This window comes from Athene noctua, chromosome 18, assembly GCF_965140245.1.
Source record: "Athene noctua chromosome 18, bAthNoc1.hap1.1, whole genome shotgun sequence".
Lineage (NCBI taxonomy): Eukaryota > Metazoa > Chordata > Aves > Strigiformes > Strigidae > Athene > Athene noctua.
In genome coordinates, this window is record NC_134054.1 from 3,201,543 (window position 1) to 3,223,139 (window position 21,597).

Here is a 21,597-nt window from a genome sequence, read left to right on the forward strand (position 1 = left end):
TGTGCCGGCTCGGGTGGCGATGCCGTCTCTCCAGCAAAACCTCATGGGCTCTGCTGTGAACATCTGCACTTTCTCACCTCCTCTGCTTCTGGCCCGGACAGTCGCCATGTGGTACCTCCAGCTTTGGCTCCAGCGCTTTCACATGAGCTCACCGTGCTCCCTGGGGCAGCACAGTCCCCCATCACCAGTGTTGCCGTGATAGCACGTGCTCAGCAGGTGCTTTTCCAAAGCCCTGCTCTGTTTGGATGATGCACCTTTCCAAGAAGAGGTGTCAGAGGAGCACAGGAGCGATGTGCTTTTCTCTCTGGGCTTCCTCCACTGTCTGCAACTCTCAGCCAAAATAGGCTTCATTACCCGCAGGCTACTCTTTTCCCTGATTTGAGTTTCAGATATTTCTCCCAGGCTTAAAAAGCTGCTTTTGGCACCACTTTCAGAAATGGAGTCAAGCTGTTTTTCGCTCTCCCACATTCACAGAGGAGCTCAGGTACAGTGTGTGACCCCCACACCTCCTGGCTGCCTTTCACTGCTCTGCATCTCCCTGCTCTGCTTTTGGGGAATGGGTCAGATAAAATTTATCCAGAGACACAGCAGCCGAGATCTCACACCTACAAACCCGAACGAGAAGACCGTCTCTGACGGCAGGTTGGATTGCAGTCCTTGGGGATGAGACCCAAACACTCTGTGTTTGCACAGTCCCGAGCGTGGTGGCTCCTTCTGCTCTGAAAAGCAGCGCAGGCGCTCAACCCACAGAGGCAAGACAGCCCGAAATAGCCTCATTAGCGAGGAATGTACTGATGGCGGTCCAGATGTTTTAGTCCTCTGGGGCTTGCAGTCACGGATGGCACCGGCTCCTGCGAGGGCAGGCAGCAGCGTCACGGGCCGCAGGGGGGGTGGCAGCAGCAGAGGAATGGAGGGGTTTTTTTTGGAGGGGAGGGTAAACTGCATCCTTTGAAACCAGCCTGGCCAAACCTGCATGAGGCAGAGCCCGGGTTGCTGGAGCAGTTTGGCTCAGCAGCATCACGGTGGGGCGTGCGGGCATCTGCTGAGACAGAGCTGGAGCACGGTGGGAGGCTGGGGGCCTCCTTTCAGCTGCTGGCCCGTCTCCCCCCCACCCCCCTAAAGTGCCCTCAGCATCCACTTGCTGGCTAATGCGTGTGACGGGACCACTTACGCGAGAGCGGAGGAGCCAGAGCCCGTGCTGCAGGGAACACGCCTGTGCTTGCCAGGAGGAAGGAGCCAAGCACGCTTCTCTCCCTCTTTTCTCCCAAGATTTACAGTTTCAGTGGCTGGATGCCCAATTCCCTTGTCTCTGCAACAAAGCAAGACTAGTTTGGAGCTGGTGCGTGAAGAGGGCAGAGGTGATGGAAAGGTTGGTGCTAATGCTCAGGACTCCCAGGCGTGCTCAGGAGGACTGGGGACTATTGAGGGGGTGTGGTGTGAGGTTTATTTCAAGAGATCAGCTGTGGTTGAGGAATGAGTGAAGGCTGCTATACCCGAGCACCGCCACCTCTTTCTCCGAGCACCTAAGTGCTTTTGGAAAATCTCACTCTCTATTCAGCGAAAAGTTGCTCAGTTCCACAGAATTTGGCTTTCAAGGGCTAAAAAACTCCCGCCCAAGCGCCAGCATCACATTGCCATCGCAGGAGCAAACTGCGAAGGTGTCACTTCCCTGGACGAGGCGACATCCCCTTCGGCTTCGGCACAGCCGCTTCTTCCCCACATCCTGCCCCACGGGCGGGGCAGTCCGCGGCTCCACAAGCTGCCCCGCCGGGGCTCTGTCCTCCCCGTGTAACCGGCCTGCTGGCCGTGTGTCCCTCCCCGTGCCGCCCTGGAAGAGGAGCGTTCCCCGCCAGCCCCCCTCTCCCCCCAGGAGTTACTGCTCCGCTCGGAAACCGCGCGGCTGCCGGCGCCGCGCCCGCGGGACACGGGCCGGACCCTGCCCAGGGCACCGCCCGCCTTCCGCGGCCGCGCACCGCGGGTGTCACCCGCTGCCAGACACGCACCCACCCACCCGGGAGAGCGGAACGGGGCAGAGCCGCCTCCCGGATTTGTCTGTGTTCCTCCCGGCCCCCCAGCATCGCCCGCGGGGGCTCCCCACGCCGGGGAATCCTCGCTGGGGTCCCTCGTGGGGGACTAAGGGAGGGGGGGGGGCAGCCCAGGCCGTGGAGGTGGGGGGGGGTGTGTCCCCAAAATCTCCCCCGCTGCCCGTCGGGAGCGGCCGTGCGTGTGCGCGGGGGATGGGGATGGGGCCGGGGGCGCCCCCGGGCCGGGGGCTCGGGGGGAGGCGGGCCGGGCCCCGGGCGCTGTCGCATTTATAGGAGGAGCGGCGGGCGCCGCCGCAGAGCCCTCCCCGTCCCGCAGACGCAAGCGGGGCGGTGGCCCCGGTTAAAGGGGAAACTTGACAGCGCCGCCGCCCGCTCCCGCCGCCCGCTCCGCTCCGCGCCGCTCCGCGCCCGCCGCCCAGCGCCCTCGGCCCCGCCGCGACGTGAGTACGGCCCGGCCCGGCTGGGGAGGGGGGCGGCGGCTGGGGGCCGCCGTCCCTGCGCGCTTCCCCGGGGAGGGGAACAGCCACCCCGAGGGGGAGAGGGGCCGGAGAGAGCCTCGGGGGGGGGTTGCAGGGGAGAGGGACTGGGGACCCCCCCCGCTGCGGGGGTCCTCGAGGGAGAGGGGGTCACGGCAACCCCTCACTCCTCTCCGAGAATCCCGACGGAAGACGGGCTGGGGAAAGCCGCCCCCCGGGGGGGGACAGGGTCCAAGAGAGCCCCTGCTGAGGGTGCTGAGGGGAGATGGGCCGGAGGGACACCCAGAGAAGAGGGGCCGAGGTAGCCCCGTCGGGTGAGATGGGCCGAGTTAGACGCCCCCTCCCCGGGGGTCGCCAGGGGAAATGGGCCGGGGAAAGCCTCCCCACGGGAAAAAGGGGCGGCAAATCGTCCCCGGTGGTCCCATGGGACCCCGGTAGGGGACACCCCCCCCGCCCCCCAGTCCCCCCCAGTCCCGGTGGAAAGGGGCCCAGGTCGACCCTTGGATATGATGCACCGAGATAGACCCCTCCCCCGGCGGTGCCGAGGAGCACGCTGCCCTCGACTAGAGAGATCGGAGCAACCCCTCAGAGCAGAGAGGCAGGGGGAGCCCCCCCGGGGAGTCTCCACAGGAGGGGGTCCAGGGAAGCCCCCTCGGTGAGAGGGCTTGGGGGTGCAGGCTCAGGGAAAGGGCTCGGAGGCTCCCCGGGGGTGCCGGGAGTGGGTCCGGGCGCGGGGCTTGGAACCCCCCTCCGTCGGTGGGGCCGGCAGGACGGAGCCCGGGAGCAGGGCGCTGCCCAGGCATCCCCCGGGGCCGGGCGGGCTCCTGCCGTCGGTGGGACGGCTCCCGCTGCCCTCGGGGCCGGGCCCTGCGCACACACACACTCACACACACACACTCACACACACACACTCACATGAGCTCAGCAGCATCCCTCTCCCCCTCTCCCCCTCCAGTTCTGCCCCCCACCACCGCCAAGATGCTGCTTTTGCTGCTGGGGATCATCGTGCTCCACGTCACCGTGCTGGTGCTCCTCTTCGTCTCCACCATCGTTAGCGTAAGTATGGGGCGTCCTCCGGCACCGGGGGGGGGGTGGCGTGGCATGGCATGGCATGGCAAGACCAGAAAGTGGTGTTTTTATTTGTGTTTTATTTTCCAGCCTAGCTGTTAGTACGAAACCTTTACTTAACCATTTGCTGGTCTTACTGACGGTGGGGTTTGGAGCATTTTGCACAGAAAGCTCTTCCCGTGTTTGTGCGGTCAGGTGTAGCTGGTGGGTCGCTTGGTCAGGTGCCGCAGCCGACAGAGGAGAGCACTGCTGAAGCCCATCTCCTCGTCGTCCTCAGGCTGGTTGACATCAGGGAGCAGCCTCAGAGCACCCAAAATGCCCTCCCAGGGGGGACACTGCACGCCTCTTTCATAAAGGAGCTCCACCTGCTAATGGGCTTCAGCCTGTGGGACCAGTACAGCCAGTCCGAGCAAAACCCAGTGGAACGGGGCTGGTTTAGGCACCGGCTCCACAGCACCAGCAGCTCTGCTCTTCAGCTCTGCTCCTCTGGGGCTGTGAATTAGGGACAGCCTCTGTCTCCTAACCCAGACAGGCGATTTTCAAGGCTTAAGCTTTGAAAGCAGTGGGAAGATTGAGGGCTGGATGCTGCGCAGAGGGTTCCCAGCACAGTTTTGGTGTAGAGCCCAGTTAACATGTCATCTACTTAGGAAGAGGTTTGACTTGGTTTTGTGGAACTGGTGAGTTCCAGGCTTGCTTCACCAGGTTCTTCTTTCATGTATTTTTTTTCTTTCTTTTTTTTTTTTTGGGTGGTGATAGTAGTAGAAGACGTTACAAAAATCTTCCGAGTCGTTAAAAATCACATGGAAGCATTCAAATAGCTCGGCCAAGCACCAGGCGAGGATGGCGGAGGGGAGGGGAGTGTGCATCCCCCCTGGGACTTGGCCCATGTTTGAGGCGAATAAAGAGCTTCTGTTTTTCTGCCGTTGAGGTGAAAGCAGCTAAAAGCAAATATCAGTATTTACTTTCCAAAGCCCTTTCTAAAGAAAAGCACGCGCGTGCCGGTACCCACCGGGGCTACTTGGTGCCGAAGCTGGCGGGGGGGGCACACAGCTGCCTGCCAGCGCCCTGCTGACGGGGCTGCGTCTCTTTGCAGCAATGGCTGGTGAACGGCGGGCACACGGCGGACCTCTGGCAGAACTGCACCTCCGGTAGCGTCTTCCACTGCCTGACGTCGTCCACGAACGGTGAGTGCTCCCCGGCAATCAGGGCTGCCGCTGCCCCTCGCTTTTATTCTCCTCCCTGGACTTAGGAAATCAGGGGGGATTTGCCTTTGGGGGTTATTTGTGATTCCCTCTTGCTTTTCCCTGCACCCCGCTGAAGTTGTTCCCCCCCACTCCTTCCCCTTGACTCCTCTGCTCTGTCTCCAGAGGGAGGGACAGGGCCCCGCGGTGTTCCCAGCAGCAGGGCGATTGTTTCCCCCCACCTTGGCAGTCCCTGCAGTTGTGATGCGGTTTAGCCTCAGTACCAGACCCCATGCCCACTGCTCTGCCCCTGAGCTGTGGGGCAGCCCCCGGTGGCCCCGTGGCAGGGTGTTCAGCAGAGGTGACTGGCTTGGGTGCTTTTTGGTGGTCTCCTGTTATTACCCCATTTTGATTACACTTGGATGTACAAACATGGGGCAGCCCTTGGAGGGGGTTTGCTGGGTGGCTGTTGGAGTGCTGGGAGTGGAGAGGCTGTTTTCAGCGTGGCTGCCTCTTGCTCTGGTTGTGAGAGTGTTTTAAAGATGCACATGATGCCCCGAGGACACCCTGTCCCCTATCCAGAGAGCCGCCCTGCTTTGTGCTTTTTGGGCACACTCCTCTCACCCTGTGGTTTGCCGCCCAGCACCGCATGTGGGCTGTGCTGAGTGCTTGGGCCCTTCTTCATCCAGCTGCTGAAATGGCCCCTGTGGCACCTGCACATCTGGGGTGGCTGAGCAGCCACCTCTGGACTACGCTGGGTGAAAGCTGACGTCATGCTGGGTGACATCCCTGCTCAGTGAGGTCAGCAGGGGAGGAGTACTTGCTAAGACACCATGACGCAGAGTTTCCAGGGCACTTAGCGCTACCAGGAACACTAAATATGTGCTTGGGGGGGCAGGCAAGCAAGTCCGTGCCTCAGTTTCCCCAAAGACAGGGCAAAATGCCAGTGGTGCTGTGTCCAGCATTTGTTTTCAGTTAGCTTGGGTTTTTGCTTTCCCCTGGAAAGGGATTCTCCCAGCGTAACCTCCAGTGAAACCAGTCGTGAATCATGCCGATGTCACTGGGAACACGGTCACGCTACGCCGGAAACACGGTCCTGGCACAGGAGCAAACCGATGCCACGTGGGCTTGGCAAGGCAGGAAGGGCTGCAGCATGAAATGCTTTCAGAGGGGCTTGAGGTGATGGGAGAGTGTCAGAGGGTTTCGGAGGCTCGCATCACCCTAATCCCCAGCCTGCGGGCAGCAGAACTCCCCGCTTGCTCTGGCTGGAAGCAGCGGTGGGGGCCCAGGCTCTGGTTTGGGTGGGAGCGTGGCCACCGCCGTGGGCCTCTGCTGACGCCTGGTGGTGTCCGGGCCGGCCGGGAAGCAGCTGGACCCTGTCCCAGCCCAGGAGCCTTCTGGAGCCATGTCCTTCATCAGCAGTTGGCGGGGGCTGGCTATCTGCAGCGTAGGCAGGCTGCTTCACCACCATTCACGCGTGCTGCAAAACTGCTGACCTGGCGCATTGAAATAAAAAGCAGCCCCCACCCCCTCCCCGAATCCCAGAGCTGAGAGCTGGAAAACCTCCCCAAATCTTTTGCTTTTCAAAACCTATGCCACTTTTTCTGGGTGTTTGCAGGATGCTGTGTGTCGGGGAGTTGTCAGTGTTGAGAGGGGCTTGTCCAAAATGCAGTTGGGATGGTTTCCTCCACGGCTGAGTGTCCTGCTGGGCCTTGCATCTCTATATTGCCCTGTTCCCAGAAGCTGCTCAGAGAGGGCCTTCCCTCTGGATCCTTGCCAGCAATGATTTTTTTTATTGTTAAAGGGACTCTAGTCAAGATGGGCCTGATAAAAATGTGGTCAGGCAGCTGAGTTTGGTTGATAAGGTACCTCAGTGGGCTGCTCTTTGAGTAGGGGTGCATTGTGCTCAAGTCTTAAAGAGCTCTCTGCAAGCTCTTACTCATATGAAGGTTCTGCTCTGGCATCAGGAGAAGGGGATTTTGCTTAGTCAAAAGCTTCTGCCCCATCCACCCCGCAGCAGGGGTGTGGGAGCAGTGCTGCTCCTCATCTGGTGAGACCCTGGATGGAGGATCCAGAGCTCAGCGGTGCCATAGGAATGCAAAACAAAAAGATATTTCCTAGGCTAACGTGAGGCTTTTAAAATCTGTTTGTAAAACCAGACTAAAAATACCATGCAGTGTCCTTTCCCGTGGTTCCCTGCGCCCTCCCTCCCCACTGCCTGTCTCCGAGCCCCTCGCTCCCACTGCCCCGGCGCTGCCAGGGCAGCTGCACTCGGCCACTCTTTGGAGCGATAGCGGGGACATGGGCAAAGGATGCTGTGGCAGGGCCAGCTCTGAGGCTCATGCTCATCCCCTGCCTGGTCGTTGTTAACGTTTCTTGAATTCTCTTTAGTCGGAATATGCTTACTTTCAAAAATACGAAATATCCTATACCAAATCCCACAACCCGTTCTTATTTAAATATCTTTCAAAACACGGGCTGTGCATGCTTCGCTGGGTTGTGGAAAGCCTTAGGAATTTGTTTCTCTGTGCATGTGCCAAGGATGGTGCTTAACGGTTAATTGCAGAGTGCCAAGGTCTGCTCTGGGCTAAGAGCAAGAAATACTCATTTGGGAATTTTGGCAGAACTTGGTCTTTAGAGGCAGTTTTTCTTCTGGCCATCGCAGTGGCCGCCGTAGTGCAGTTATGTCTTCCTCTCTTTTTGCAAAGAAGTGGTACTCAGTACTCGGAATCTGTGGCATTAGGTAGGGCTGGGTCTCGCGTTTTCAGCACGGATGGGGGCTTTGGGGGGTTCTGCGGCAGCACCGGAGTGGTGGGTTTGTTGCACTGAGATGTTGCCCTTGATCTCAGCACGGTGAGGATGGATGAGCCTCCTCTCCCTGCTGCGCTGCCGCACAGGGACCCTTTTGTTTAGTTGACCGTTACGTGGATGCCCAGCGAGAAGCTGAACTTCCTAAAACCAGGTGCCAGCAAGATTTGCTTGTGTCTAACACTGGGGCAGGTTTGGGACTGTGCTCCTAACCTTACAGATCATCCCATGGGGATGGAATAAGCAGCAAAACAACGTAGGGGTTGACCGCAGGAGGACTGTTGGACCATGGCTCCCCGGGACGTTAGCAGACCTTGGTCACAGGCTGGCGCTGGCCTCAGTAGAGGCTGAGCTCACACCTTCCAAATTCCCCTTGGCACAGCTTGAACCCCCTGGGCATGTGCGGGCTGGGCCGTCCTGATGGAAGCAAGCACAGGGAGGGAGGAAACGCTGGGTCGGGGCAGATGCCCACTTCTTCGCCTTTTACAACTGCCTGCTTGTTGCTTCGGTTTCTCCATTTGCTTGTTAGATAATGACTTTTTTTTTCAAGAGGCCGAGAACTATGGAAAAAATGTTGCAATCTTTGCTTCGTTTGCGTTGTCAGACATTCCTGGAAAAGACTTATCTCAAGAATTCGGCTCTGAATCCCAGAATTGTGCGTCGGCACGGCTGCGCGCCAGCCCCCAGCTGTGCGATCCCACTGCAGACACGGGGCACGCGGCCGGACCTGAGCCGCTCAAGTTCTCTTCAGTAGATTCTACCCCAAATTTCCAGACAGTGATATTTTTTTCCTCAAAAAATGGCCTTTTCTTTTCACAGCTGAATTTTTCATGCAAGCAAGATTCTTTTCTGCTACTTTCTACTGCTCTTCCTCTATTTTGGTGGGAATGCCAAATGCAGGGAAGCAGCAGGGGCCTCTGTGGAGATCCCGACATCCTTCTGTAGCTTCAGAAGACATTTTTCCTGTTGTCTTCTTACCATTTCTCTTGTTGCTGCTTTGTGGCTTTTGCATGACTGTCTTGTTCACAATCAGACTGGTGGTTTTTGGCTTTTTTAAAGGGAAGAGAAAACCCAAACCTTGAGAAACATGCAGGTTGCCAATCCTCGTGATTACTAAGTGCTGTGAGCTGCATGATGCTGATGATTTGCTGATGTGATGGCCACAAGCAAAGCCCAGATGGGTTGCCCAGCTCAGAGATCTGCCCTGGACAGCCTGGGTGGGCAGGCATGGATCTCCCATTGATGGGGCCTGCACTGCCACGCACCGGGGGATTGCCCTGCAGTGACCTCCACTCTTCCAGACCCCGTTTGCTCTGGCAGACAGGGCCCGAAGCAGCACTGCTGGTGCTTGAAATGCACTTTTTTTTTTCACCGAAGTAGGCAGGAAAAATCTTCGTCCCTGGCACGAGGCAGGGGCATCTGTGCCCTGACCCATCAGGTGTTCCCAGGAGGAATTGCACTGCTCCTTCTCCACTTTAAAATGCATAACTGAAGCATCTGAACCTGTTGCTTTTGCTCTGTCAGCACCCCCAGAGGGGCTTTGCTGCCCTTATTTTTTCAAACTCTTTCTTCCAGCAATGCTAGACTCGTGTGACATAGAAAAGTTATGGAGAGATGGAGGTGCCATTTCACTTGCTGTAATCCTTTTTGTGGCTGAAAATGATGTTGTGAGGCTGCATTGAACCCTTGCACTGAGGAAGATTATTTCTCAATATCTAATTCCATTATTGATTATTTAGTATAAAATAATTGAACACAAAGAGATGGGGGCAAATTCCCGTGCAGCCCACTGGAAGAACTGAGACTGCACCAACTGGATCAAGACTGGGAGAATTTGTCACTGGTGAGGGGACACTTTCTAGTGCAGGAGAGTGAGATGGAGGTGGTAGTCCAGTCACCCCTGCAAAATAGAAGTTCAAGGATTTTTATTGAATGTTAAAGTTACCTTCTGCCCTTACGCTGTGCATCTTGCTGAGTCTGCGGGCACAGCGCTGTTGCAGCCTTTTGCTTTATTTCTGCTGGGCCACTTCAAACTAGCAAGAAATTACCTGTACTTCAGGATGCTGAATCTGATATAATGAAGCCATGCAGTAAATAATGTATAGCTTGTTTGTGTGACAGCGCATCGCCTTTGTACTTGTAGTGTTTTGTACTACAGCTAGCCATCAGCTGGCCCCATTCAGCTTACAGACCACACGTACAGATATCCTGATTCGGGGACATTTCTGGTCCTTTAGGGTCTTTGCAGTTTGCAGCAGAGCAGCAAAGAGCCATTTTTTAACCTCAGCAGTTTGTGGATCTGGGACACCCGCTTCATCATTAATGATGGATAACGTTGGCTTCATTTGGGCAGGGTTGAACCCCTCTCTGCCAGCTTGTGAGTGACTGTAGCTTGCCCCTTAGTTGTCTAAAATAAACTGTGTGGCATTCCAGGAGAATAGTTTGTATTTCAGATCAGTTTCTGCCATAGTGATGTTGTCTGTGATATGAAAGGGATTTTCTCTGCTTAAAATCAGGTTTTTGGTTTTGCTTGTTATTCTTACAAAGAGCATCTGATAAGAAAAGATGGGAAGCAGTGCTTGTTTTCCCTGCTCTTGGCTGCTCCAGAGCTCTTTGGCTCCCCTATTTTGCATAAGGGGGGGGTCAGTCAACCTTCTGTGCTGGGTGGGGGCGTTGGCCCATAGGAGAGGAGCAAAAGAAGGCAAACCCGTGGGCAAACTGACTGCAGAACCAGAAGAATGGGTGAGGGAGTTCACCATCGAGTGCAGTGCTGGATGACTCTTAATCCAACATTTGTTTGGCTTTGTCCGGGTGGCCACAAGCTGAGTGCAGCCCTGCAGCTGGGGGTCAGGGCACCACTGCTCCCCAATCCTGCTCCTGGGGCCTGGACTTGAAATCAGTGGCAGTCGGTACCTAACCCTGCGGGGAACCTGAGCCTGAAATGATGGATCTGCTGCCTCAGCTCGCCCTCACACACAAGCCAAAAGGAGGTCAGAGCCACCACGCCGAGGGTCTTGGAGAGGAACTGGCTTAGGCACTGTGGAGCTGTTGGAAGATGTTTTTCATGGTGCCAGCAGCCTTCTGCTGCCTCGGCATCACCAGCAGTTGCCTCTGCGGGACATGAGCTTTGACGGTCTGATGTGACATCTGAATGTGGCAGCTCTGAGAGCTACGGACCTCCTGGCCTCAAGGATTCCTTGGATGGAGCTTCAAGGACAAGGCAAAAAGGAGGATAGCTGAGAGGAAAAGAGGACAAGAGGAGAAAAGAGGGCTTTGAGGGTTTAATTTCCTTCTGAAGCGAGCTGCAGAAGAGGACCAGGAAGTCTTGGACAAGAATTGCAGCACCGTGTTCATTCATTGCCTCTCCACAGCCCCTGTGTTTCCCACTTGTTCATTCCCTGGCCCTTACAAATACCTTAGGAGCACTTTAAAATCCCGCTTTTCTGTTGGGATTTCCAGGAATACCTCAATCCAGCACCCAGGGAGTGGATATAGGAAAATAGAAAAGGAGCAACTGCTGAGTGAAAAACCTGCTTTTTCCAGCTTCAGCATCGAGCAGCCCAGCTGGAGAAGGTTTGACCTCGTGCTGGTGGGAGGTCTGGGACCAAAGCAGAAGACAGTTGCAATGTCACAGAGCACTTTTTTCCATAGGAGAGCTTAGTGGCTCTGCTGGATGTGCCTGACGAACCGTGATGCTGCTCCCCTCAATGGGAGAGACGTTCACTTTGAGCAATTGGGGCTGTGGGTGGTGGTGGTGGGGTCTGTGCTGCTCAGGAATAGCCCTGCCGGTAGCGGAGCTTTTTTTTGCCTTTCTGGTTGCTACAGCAAGTTGCCAAGGGGCAGCCATCTGAAGTTCAGCCCCAGAAGAATGATGCAATTGAGATAGTATTTCTGCATCTCCAGTTCACCCTTTTTCAGCCCTCCTAAGGGGTGTTTGAATATCAAGGTTTAAAACCATTGCAAGCCCCAGTGCTTGTGACGTGACCTGTCTGCTTCATAGGCAAGGATGCAAGTTAGGTTCAGCTTCTTGATCAGAGCATGAAGCCCAAGGCTTTGGAAAAGCTCTGCTCAGAAAACTCATCTTTACCTGGCAGACCTGGGCTGGTGCCTTTGTGCCAGTAGATGCATATGCTGTTCCTGATCCTGCTGATGTTTAGTTTTCAGCACTGATGGAGCAGGTTTTACCATGCAGATGTGGTCATGAATTTCCCCTCCCTCTAGTTTTGTGTATGTTATATGCTACAATCACCTCCTTCGTGAATGTTTTCTTCCCCAGAAGTGGTGCTTTTCAAGTGTATAGTGCATGTGCAGTTTGCAAAGGGAAGACTATACATGCAAAACGTTACCATCAGCTGCAGGTCACTACACACAGATGTTTTTAATGTGTAACACTGATTTGGTGATGTCTCACAGCAAGTGTATAAGCTCATTGCTCAGAAAAGTTTCTTTTCTGTTTGCACTTTGTTCTTTCTCCTTGGCTGGGTAAAAAGAGGATAGGGTGACTACAGCAGAGCAGTGAATTAAACCCTGGGGAGCCAATGCCTGTCCCCTAAGGCCCTCTGCTCCTGGTCAAGGGCAAGTTTCTGCCTGCCCTGTCAATCCTGCTCAGCTGCACCCCTTGTCCGGGTATAAAACCTCCCTGCAAGCAGGGCTGGGGCTTTGCTGGAAGGGGTTGGGTTAACTATGTCTTCCTGGGGAGGTTCAGCTGCAATTTCTGCCCTAGGTTTCAATATCTAAGTTTCAGTTTGTGCTCTGGGTTTTGTTCTTTCCTGTTAGGCTTTAGGACAGTGAAATGTGGTCTTCAGCATGCCAGGGGTGAGGTCTTTTCCCTGTGGTTATACATGGTGGCGTGAGCACATCAGGGCTTGCAGAGCTTGGGGAAATTTTCACATTTGTTTTGTAAAAACTTACTACTTTGTTTCTGACTGCCCTGAAAGGGCTCTAAAAATGCTCCCAGTGGGTCTTCTCCCTAAGTGGCATGCAGGGTGTTATCTGTCATTTCCACTCTGTTTCCTTTTCTTCCTCCTCCTGAAGAACAAAGATATAAACACAGAGCTGAAGAGATGCAGGAGAAAAATGGAATAACTAACTCGCTGCCCAAGGGAAACCACAAATAACAGTCCGGGAGTAAACAGTGCTGACAGCCCCATGGTACAACTCACAGGATCCAGACCTCCCTGTGGGAAACTTACTTTATTTTTAAAAGCCTATAGGTAGGACACAGCACTAATAGCAAAGGTGTTACAAGCATATGGGGTTGATGAGGTGGCTATCCTATCTGCACTTATAGTGGTGTTTCAAAGGAATAAAAGGCAATTAGCTATCCTAATACAGCTGAAATCTCTGGGTTTGGGCTTAAGGGAGCATAGCAGCTTGTCCTTGTAGGTCTCGTGAGTTGTGAGCTGGGGATGCTGCCCCTTGTTTTTACAAAGGAGGCCGATAAAATCAAAGGGCTGGATGTGAGCAGGCCCAGAGCTCTGCTCTGTGGGTTTGTCTCTTGATTTCCCTGCTCACAAGCTCGTGCCACTGCTGCTCTCTGGCTGCGGCAGGGCAGTGTGCCTGGCTGCCGAAACCCCTCCGGTCACGGTGGGCTTTCCCCTCTTTCTCAGTGCCTGCCTTTATATTCCTCTGACACGGCTCTTTATTACAATGGGATTCTGCAAGGCCCATATAAATCATTTGCATTCAGAACCAAAAAAGAGGCATGGGGAGGCGGATGCAATTAAAAGGGCAGCTCAGCTCAGCTTTCCGTCTAGACAGCCTTCTCCTAAAATAACCGGCAGTGGAGCATCCACCTCCGAGCAGAAAGGGCTCCTCTCTGGCCCGGATCCTGTGGCCTTTGAAATGACAAAAGACTTGGCTTCCTGGGTTCTGGACCAAACTTCAGGGCTTGGGGCCGGGCAGCTTTGGCTCAGCCAGTGCACGGAGCTGGACACAGCTTTAGGGCTTGGGAAGGGCTGAGATGGAAGCTCAACTTCCCAGACCTGGGATGGGAGCCCTTTCTGTGCTGAAGCATGGAAGGAGGTTGCAATGCAGCAGCTGATGACATCCTCTGACCATACTTCTCCAATCCCATCTGAGCAATGATTTATGACTTGATTTTTAGCAGTGCTTGAGCTGCCTCATCACCCCTGTTGCCCACTGGTGAGCGTGACTGGAGCTGGAGGGTCAGGTGTGGTTGAGGCAGGGCGATTTTCATGTCTGGCTAGCTGAGATAGATGAAATATATGGGACATTTTGTGTGCACATCAGTGTGAAAACCACACGGGGATTTGCTGGAAGTGACAGCAGTGCTAGATGCTCCTTCCTAAGGCACGGCAGCTGCTGGTTCACATGGATGTAAAACCTGGTGGCACTGAAACGAGTGAAGAACAGCAGCTCTTTAGCAGGGCCTGTTAATGGGAATTGTGAGAAGGTGAGGAAGGGAAAAGCTGTCTGCAAAGAGCAGAGGTGGTCTGGGTGGTTTCAGTCTGCTTTGAGCAGGGCCTGAATTTGCTCCAGTGCATGAACGTCTGGAGCAAGATGCAAAGCCAAGGATTGATGGTCCAAAGTGGAACGTGCCAGACGTTTCTAAATTGCACAGTATTTTCCCCGCAGGCATGGATCTGCTGGAAGGGCACTGTTGTGGCTCATCCTTGCTGTCCCAGGTGAAGGCTGTACCGGCTCAAATTCCCCTCTCACCTCCAGGAGTGCTGCTTGTGAGGACTGGGTGGGGAAGTGTGATCGCTTCTCGGGGACCTGACACTGCTCTGGGCAGTCCCAAACGGCCTCATTTGCTGCACCAAGTATTGAAGGTTGCTAAACTGGAATGTAGCTTTATTTGGAAGTTTTGCTACGTTTCAGCTATTTGCTGCAGAAAGCTGTTGCTTGCAGCGGAGCTGGTGGGAGTAAAACTGTGGCAGGAGCATGGGACTGGGACTGAGACTTCAGTGCTGCCTAATTCTCCCCTGTCTGAGGATCCACCCCAATATGTGATTTTTCTGCCTTTCACTGGCTAGTTTGTGCCTCAGTTTACCTGTACTGAATCGTGCCTAGCTTTGGTGGTGAATTAATCGATGTTACATCCTTAAAGACCTCTCGAGGAAGACTGCAAATGCTCATTTTGTTCTCAAACTCCATAAGGAAAGGGAAGGATAGAGGTATTTGTGAGCACACCCCGGCCCAGTGCTGGGAGGCCCTGCCTCTTTCTGTCAAGCTGCAGCAGCTCATGGGATGGAGCAGCATTTTGCTTGTTTATTTATATTTTTTTTACACGGGGAGTTACACACCCACGAAGCCTGGAAATAGCTGGGCAGTGACTCATGCAGGGTCTGGTTTAACTGGTCTGCTCTGGGAGGCAGCTACATTTGGCTGCTGGGGAAGGCTCTTTCCAAAAGAGCCTTTGACTCCACAAGGGCAGAGGGTGTTTTTACTCCGTGTGTATTTATTTTACCTCTGAGCTTGGCCACCTTGGTGTCACAGGGCTTGTTGCACATGGCTTTTGTGTTTCTAGCACAGCTGAAGTCCCAGGGCCTGATGTGAAGCTGAGGGAGAGGCTTTGTCTTGATTTCTGTGGGCTTCAGCTTGGGGCTAATATATCTGCTCATATTTTATTATAAATGCTCCCCTGAGGAAGTGTGTGGCCCTGCAATTCATTTCACCCCGGCATGCTGGTCCATGCACATGTCATCTTAAATCCAGGGCAGCATCCTGGCCGTGCTGAGGACCTCAGCTGCTGGTGCAGCGCTGGGTGTGGCCACATCCCCCAGATGTTAAGAAACTCAGCGTTAACCAGGGGAGGGATGGTGGCACAGCGGATGATGCCGAGGCCCCGGGCTGTGGTGGGGGCTCGCTATCTGTGGTGCCCACACTGAACTTTCCGTTTGTCTTTCCCCAGAATGGCTGCAGTCTGTCCAAGCGATGATGATCCTCTCCATCATCTTCAGCGTCTTGTCCCTGTTTCTGTTCTTCTGCCAGCTGTTCACGCTCACCAAGGGCGGGCGGTTTTACATTACTGGAATCTTCCAAATCCTTGCAGGTAAGTGGGGGCTGATCGATGGGCTGTCACTGGCGGGGAAAGGGCTTTCAAGCAGACAAAAGGGTAATGGTGGAAACGAGCACACTCTTGGGTACAGAAGCAGGAGGGCCACGGGGCTGGCTCCTGTGTGGCTCAGTGAAGGGAAGAGGGGATGACTAATTTGGGTCTGTTGAGGTCTTGCACACCCTGGGGTGGGATCTGTCTGTCAGGGCATTATGCATCCAAGCTCATCTGCCCTTGTGTCATGGAAGATGCAAGAGGGTTGGTGCCCCGGCTGGAGGTTTCGGAGGGGCAGGGTGCCAGTCCCACCGAGCCAGAGGCAGAGCTGTGTCGGTGGTGTGGGGCAGTGGGGCAGGACTGAGGGCGCTGCCTCCTCCTCCTGCAGCTCGGCTGGGGCTGCAGAGCTGAGGGTCCCCAGAGGCCACGCTGGCCCTGGGACCCTCCTTCACCAGGCTGGGCGAGGCTTCCGCAACCGCTGGTGGGTGGGGGAAATAGTGACGCTCCTCTTTTGGCAAAAGAGGATCCCATGATTATTTATAAACGTGCCATAAGGGGGCCTGGTGCTTTCCACATCAGCAAAGAGCCGCTGGAGCGTGCAGGGTGAGCCAGCTGACTTTGAACTGTCAGCTACTATTTTTAACTCTTAAAGAACTCAGCACTGGAAATGAGCCACAGTTCACGTCCTACGTTGCAGTTCTCCAAATATAGATGCTGCAAAGCTACTGGCTCCGTTTACGTTTCCATGTATGAAACCAAGGGGTGAGGATTTACAAGCATTCAGACTAGAAAAATTAAATTGTGCAATGAGATTCTGGCTAAATTATGACAGACTGTCTGGGAAGGAGACTAATCATTTGCTGGAGCTTTAGATGTGAAACTAAAAGCCACCATAGGTCCTGCCACTAAATCAGTGGAAAAACTCATTCACTGAATTTAGACAGTTTCTGAGCATCATCTAAGCAACTGGCCTTCACAAACCCTGGAAAAGTTTACAGCAAGTTTATTAGCAAGTGTGGCCTGAAATCTATTGTAAGTGTATCTGCTTGGCCATAATGCAGGTGATGAGTTCAGATCAGTTCACTGTCTCTGGAAAGATAGATGTGTAGAAACCCATTACAGATATGGAGACAAGGAGGGGAGATGGACATTAGTAATGCAATTATCTGCCTGAGAGCTTGTCTAATAGATCTGGGAGCAGAAGGCTTCTCTCTCTTGCTGGTGTATCCTCATTCTCAGAGAAAGAGAAAATGGGATTGCAATTCTCCTGTCCATGCTGTGCTGGGTGTCCTAAGCGGATGCAGGGTCAGGCTATAGACCTACTGTCTCTTTCCTTGTTGAGCCTGAGGCATGGGTCAAACCCATCCCCAGCCAGTATGAAGGACAAGAAAAGCATGACCTGATCCCCCCGAAGCTTCCCTATGTCCTGGGGGACCCGTAAGCAGAGGTCTTAGTCCAGCTGGACCATGCAGAGGTGGGCAGTGGTGGTCATTCTTGTTGTTCTACCTGGGTGGGGCTGGAGGAGGGAGCTCAGGGCAACTGTGGTCTTTGTGACCCTAAATTTCAGGGTTGTTGGTAGGAAATGGGACACGGCTGTGACAGCCCTGCCAGGAGATCACACCTGGAGGTATGGATGGCTCTGGTCAAAGGAGCTAAACCTGATGTGGTCTTCTTTCAGCTTGCTGTGGAAGGTCACCATGTCTAAAACCAACAGAGGAAATTCCTGTGGCCTTCAAACTTTGTAGGTGTTCATCCATGCTTTGCAAAGCCCTGGAACTACAAAGCCCTGCTGCAGGTCTGCTAGGAACTGGGTCTTACCCACTTGAGTGCGCTTTGTTCTCAGCTCTAGCAGAGCTGGAGAGGACCTCCTTCCTTCTGGGAGGGGATGGGAAAGCTCTTCCAGAAGCCCTCCATCACCCTGCACATCCTCCTGGCGTGATGCAGCTTAGCAAAGCTGAGGGCCTCCAGTTTTGGAGCCTGACCAACAGCAATGCTGGACCTGAACCAGTGGATGCCAGGGGCAGGGCTGCTGGCTGCTGTTGGGTGGCAGAGCTGGGCAGAGGTGCCCTGAGAGCCAGGGAGGAGGGTAGGGGCTGGTCTCCACTATGACTTTGGCTGTGGCTCAGGGAAACTGGGGGGTGGAGGAAAGGGCAAGAAGTGATGCATGAGGTCAGTTGTGTCTGTGGTGCAGCAGCAGAACAGGATGAATCCCCAGCACCTTCTCCACACTGCTTGGAAACATGCCCCAAAGTCTAGCTGGATTTGCCCTGATGGGATTTCAGTTGTCACAAAGGCATCAAAAGGCCCTCGACAGCTCCCCTCCGTCCTTGGTTGGCCCATCACATCCACGGGTAACTTCTCATAGCTGTGTAAGCCCAGCATGGGAGAGACATTGGTTTGGACCTCTCAGGGTTTGACCCAACTTTTCCATCACTCTCTCCAGCCTCAAGGTAGGCTCCGGCTGGTAGGCTCAGCCTTGAGGGCTGTGTCTTCCACATATCCCACAGCTTTTTGCCAAAACCTGCGTTGGAGAGCTGACCTCGAGCATGCACCAGCACCCAGCCTGGTTTGTCCAGAGAGCTGGGACAGCAAGCACAAACCTGCAGGAACAGATTTTAGGTAGCATTAGGCCCTCCTGGCCTGTCAAAGCAAGACTAGAGTGTGTTCTTAAAATCAGGATCTAAAGTGGTGATGCATTATTGCTTGCATCAGTGCAAGCAGCTGAATGCAGCTGCCCTTCGCTTCCTGAGCATGTTCTCTGGATAAAATCAGTGTAGATGCCGCAGAAACCATTGCCTCCATTTTGCAAAATTCCTCATGCAGACAATTGCTGCTGTATTTTCTGCTGTCTGTAGGTGACCGGCGTGGCTGCACGCCTGTTCCCTGTCCCACCAGCATCGGCAGACAATTGTTGTGCTCTGTGTGCATGGGCTGGGGCAGTGGGAGTTGGCTCTCGTGCTTACAGAATGGAAATTGCACCAGTGGCGCGTTAATGAAACGTATTCCCACTTCTGCACTTTCCCAGAACAAAGGAGCAGTGTCAAGTGGAATTACAGCTCAAATATCACGGTGGTTAAATGTAGGTGGTCCCGAGGTCCATGCAGGGGATTTGGAACTCGGCTCTGACAACAGCCCCACGACTGTATAATAGAACTGCTGGGATTGACTGAAAGAGCTTGTTTTTGGGCAGAAATAGAGGTGGCTTTGTGTTAGCTCTGGGCAGTCCCCAATGCAGATGGGTTGTTTTTGCAACAAAGCTTAAACGCTGCCTACCGGAGCTGGGCCTGGCCAGACAGCCCTCGGGGACCAGCACTGACCCGTGGCCGGTGAGGGTGGATGCCAGGAGCCGGGGAAGAGGGACGAGCCGCGGGCGCAGTGGGGCTTGCAGAGAGCGGGGTTTGCAGTTGAGCTCCTCACTCAGCCCTGGAGGAGGGCAAGGGATCGCAGGGCGCAGACCTACCTGGCCAGAGCAGCCGTGGCCCTCAGCAGTGCTTGCCTGGGCAGGTGATAAAGAAACTTTCATGCTTTAAAAGAAATTAGGTTTGTGTTTGACACCTTGCAGCAGCTCTGGCAGGATGTTTCAGGCTACAGTCTTGGTTTTAATGAAACTACCCAAGGGAGTGGGGCTGGAGCCTGGCAGCAGCCTGGAGCTGGGGATTGCTTGATTCCTGCCCGAGGCATGGGTTAGCCCAGGAGATGCTCCGGCTTCTCCTGCTCCAGGGGATCCTGCTTTGCTTGCTGAGCCTGGCGGAGATATCTCCACTCACCTGCAGCCAGGACAGAGCCCACAGCATCACACCCCCCAAATCGTTACCATAGTTTTCCGGGAGACAGGATACAAGGGGGCAATAATAAAACCAGGTTCCCATGCTGGCACTGGACACTATCCTTTCTGGCTCTGGGTTTCCATCAGGGAAGTGCTCCGTGCGTGGCATCACTAACCCCTTCCTATGTGCTCTTCCCTGGCAGGGCTCTGCGTGATGAGTGGCGCGGCCATCTTCACAGTGAGGCACACGGACTGGCACCAAGCCTCGGAAAACACCTCCTACGGCTTCGCCTATATCCTGGCCTGGATGGCCTTCCCCCTGGCCCTCGCCAGTGGCATCGTCTACGTCATCCTACGGAAGCGGGAGTGATGCTGCGGGAGGTGACGTGGCGTGACAAGGGCACTCATGACGTCCACGGAGGAGACGGAGGCGGGGGAAAATAGACGAGAAAACGGAAAAGAAAATTAACCAAAAGAAAAGGAGAAAAAAGTGAAAAAAAAAATGGAATAAACCCTCCCACCAAACCCAAAACCACACCCAACCAACCCCAAAAGGAAACATTCAAAGGGTTACTTGTTAATTGAAGATGTATATAGTATCTATGGTTTAAAAAACCTATTTATAACACTTTTTACATATATGTACATAGTATTGTTTGCTTTTGTTGACCATACGCTATGTTTTAAAGCCTAAAGCAAGTGCCTAAGGAACTATTACTCCTAACAGTGTAACAAGAGCGCAGTGGTTTTTCTCTCATGCAAAATCCTCTTTGACCTGAACTCTCCTTCCCCATCCCAGCCCATATGGAACCATCAGAAATCCCCAGCTCTGACTGGTTTTAGGCTGGCGTAAATCGGAATTACACCTGTTTACGCCAGCTGGAGGGTTGGTCCCCATTCCTGCCACATGCTGTGATCCTGGTTACTGAAGTGCACGTCCAGATCTGACGGGAGACGCTTCCGAAAGGTTTGAAGGATTTTGGAGCAAAGGCTTCGATTGCCCCAAGTGCCTAAATGACTTATGTGCCTAAGTCCCATTGCCTTGCCACCACACCCGCTGGGAATTTGGGCTTTTAAATCACTTAGGTTGAATTGCAGTCCAGCGTGGGCCGTCCTCCTTCGCCCGCCTGGGCTCTGGGGGTGCCCCGGTGCCCGTGCCAGTGGGGCTGGGGTGTGTGCCGAGCTGTGCCGTGCCGTGCCGAGTCGAGCTGCCGGGGCACTGATGCTCCCACCCGTGAATTGTGCTTTATCCTTTGCCGTGGAGCTAAAGTACCGATGAGAAAGAAGCAAACCCAGTATATCTATGAAATCAAATACCAGATATATGAAATGGTGCTATCTATTTACCATTCCTTATATTGCTAGCCATTTAACCTTATTCACTGGAAATTCAGTTAACGATCTTGAGGTAAACAAAAAGCTAGAAATGAGAAATAATTCTGTGTAATATAAATGAGCTATAACTGCTTTTGTACTTAGACTTGCTCTTACCATTATTTTTAATAAAGCATTTATAACTGAGGTTCCTTTTTTCCCCCCTGTGGTCAAGAGGAACAGAAGCAGCTCTGGGTGGAGCCCTGTCGGTCTCTGCTGCCGGAGCGAGATGTCTGTCCTCTGTCTGTGCGTCAGCGATGTGTCTGGCCATGAATTGAACGGGCACCTGCGCAGACCCCAGGCTGCCTCCTGAGGACTCCAGACACTGTGTTGTTGTTGTTTTTGTTTCATTTTGGGGTTTTTTTGGTTCTTTTTTTTTTTTTTTGCTTTGCTTTTCTGATTTTATACCAACTGTGTGGACTAAGAAGCAATGAAATAAAAGTCAGAATAACTCAGTTGCTTCTGCTTTTTGGTGTTTTTGTGGGTTAGAGCCAGGCTGTGCTCCATCAGTCCATCCCATGGAAGGTCTCTGTGGTGCCGTGTAGCAGATTTGTGGGCTCATTCATGCCACTGAGAGAGGCTCTGTGCTTGCTGGGCTGTCTGCGTGGCAGATGTACCTGTGCTGAAGGGGTGACTCTGAACCCGAATTAGTGCCAGGGCCAGGAACAGAGCTCACAGCCTTGTGCCATGGTGCTGATGCATACTCATCTCGCTGCCTCTGTCCCAAGATGCTCCTGTGATGTGGCCACCATCTCCCCAAGGACAGCAGCCAGGCAGCAGCTGGCAGGACCACACTTACCCCCTCCCAGTCTCCTGAGCAGGGACGGTTCAGGTCAGCATCAGCTGCCCCGGGGGGATCCGGCTG

General features: G+C 54.0%; 1 protein-coding gene across 1 annotated transcript; it reads left to right on the top strand.

Moving 5' to 3' along the window:
* Positions 1-2,358: 2,358 nt before the first annotated feature.
* Positions 2,359-21,191, top strand: PMP22 (peripheral myelin protein 22). The gene is made up of 5 exons (XM_074921781.1): positions 2,359-2,485; positions 3,477-3,577; positions 4,683-4,773; positions 15,455-15,595; positions 19,562-21,191. The coding sequence occupies exons 2-5, from the start codon at positions 3,500-3,502 to the stop codon at positions 19,726-19,728; spliced, it is 477 nt and encodes a 158-aa protein (XP_074777882.1). The 5' UTR covers positions 2,359-2,485; positions 3,477-3,499; the 3' UTR covers positions 19,729-21,191.
* Positions 21,192-21,597: the final 406 nt, after the last annotated feature.

What these genes read in the sequence shown, in the direction of transcription:
- PMP22 (XM_074921781.1), top strand. Translation starts at nt 3,500, where the DNA reads ATGCTGCTTTTGCTGCTGGGGATCATCGTGCTCCACGTCACCGTGCTG. An exon ending in CCTGACGTCGTCCACGAACG is followed by an intron (nt 4,774 to 15,454) that starts GTGAGTGCTCCC and finishes GTCTTTCCCCAG; the next exon opens with AATGGCTGCAGTCTGTCCAA. An exon ending in AATCTTCCAAATCCTTGCAG is followed by an intron (nt 15,596 to 19,561) that starts GTAAGTGGGGGC and finishes CTTCCCTGGCAG; the next exon opens with GGCTCTGCGTGATGAGTGGC.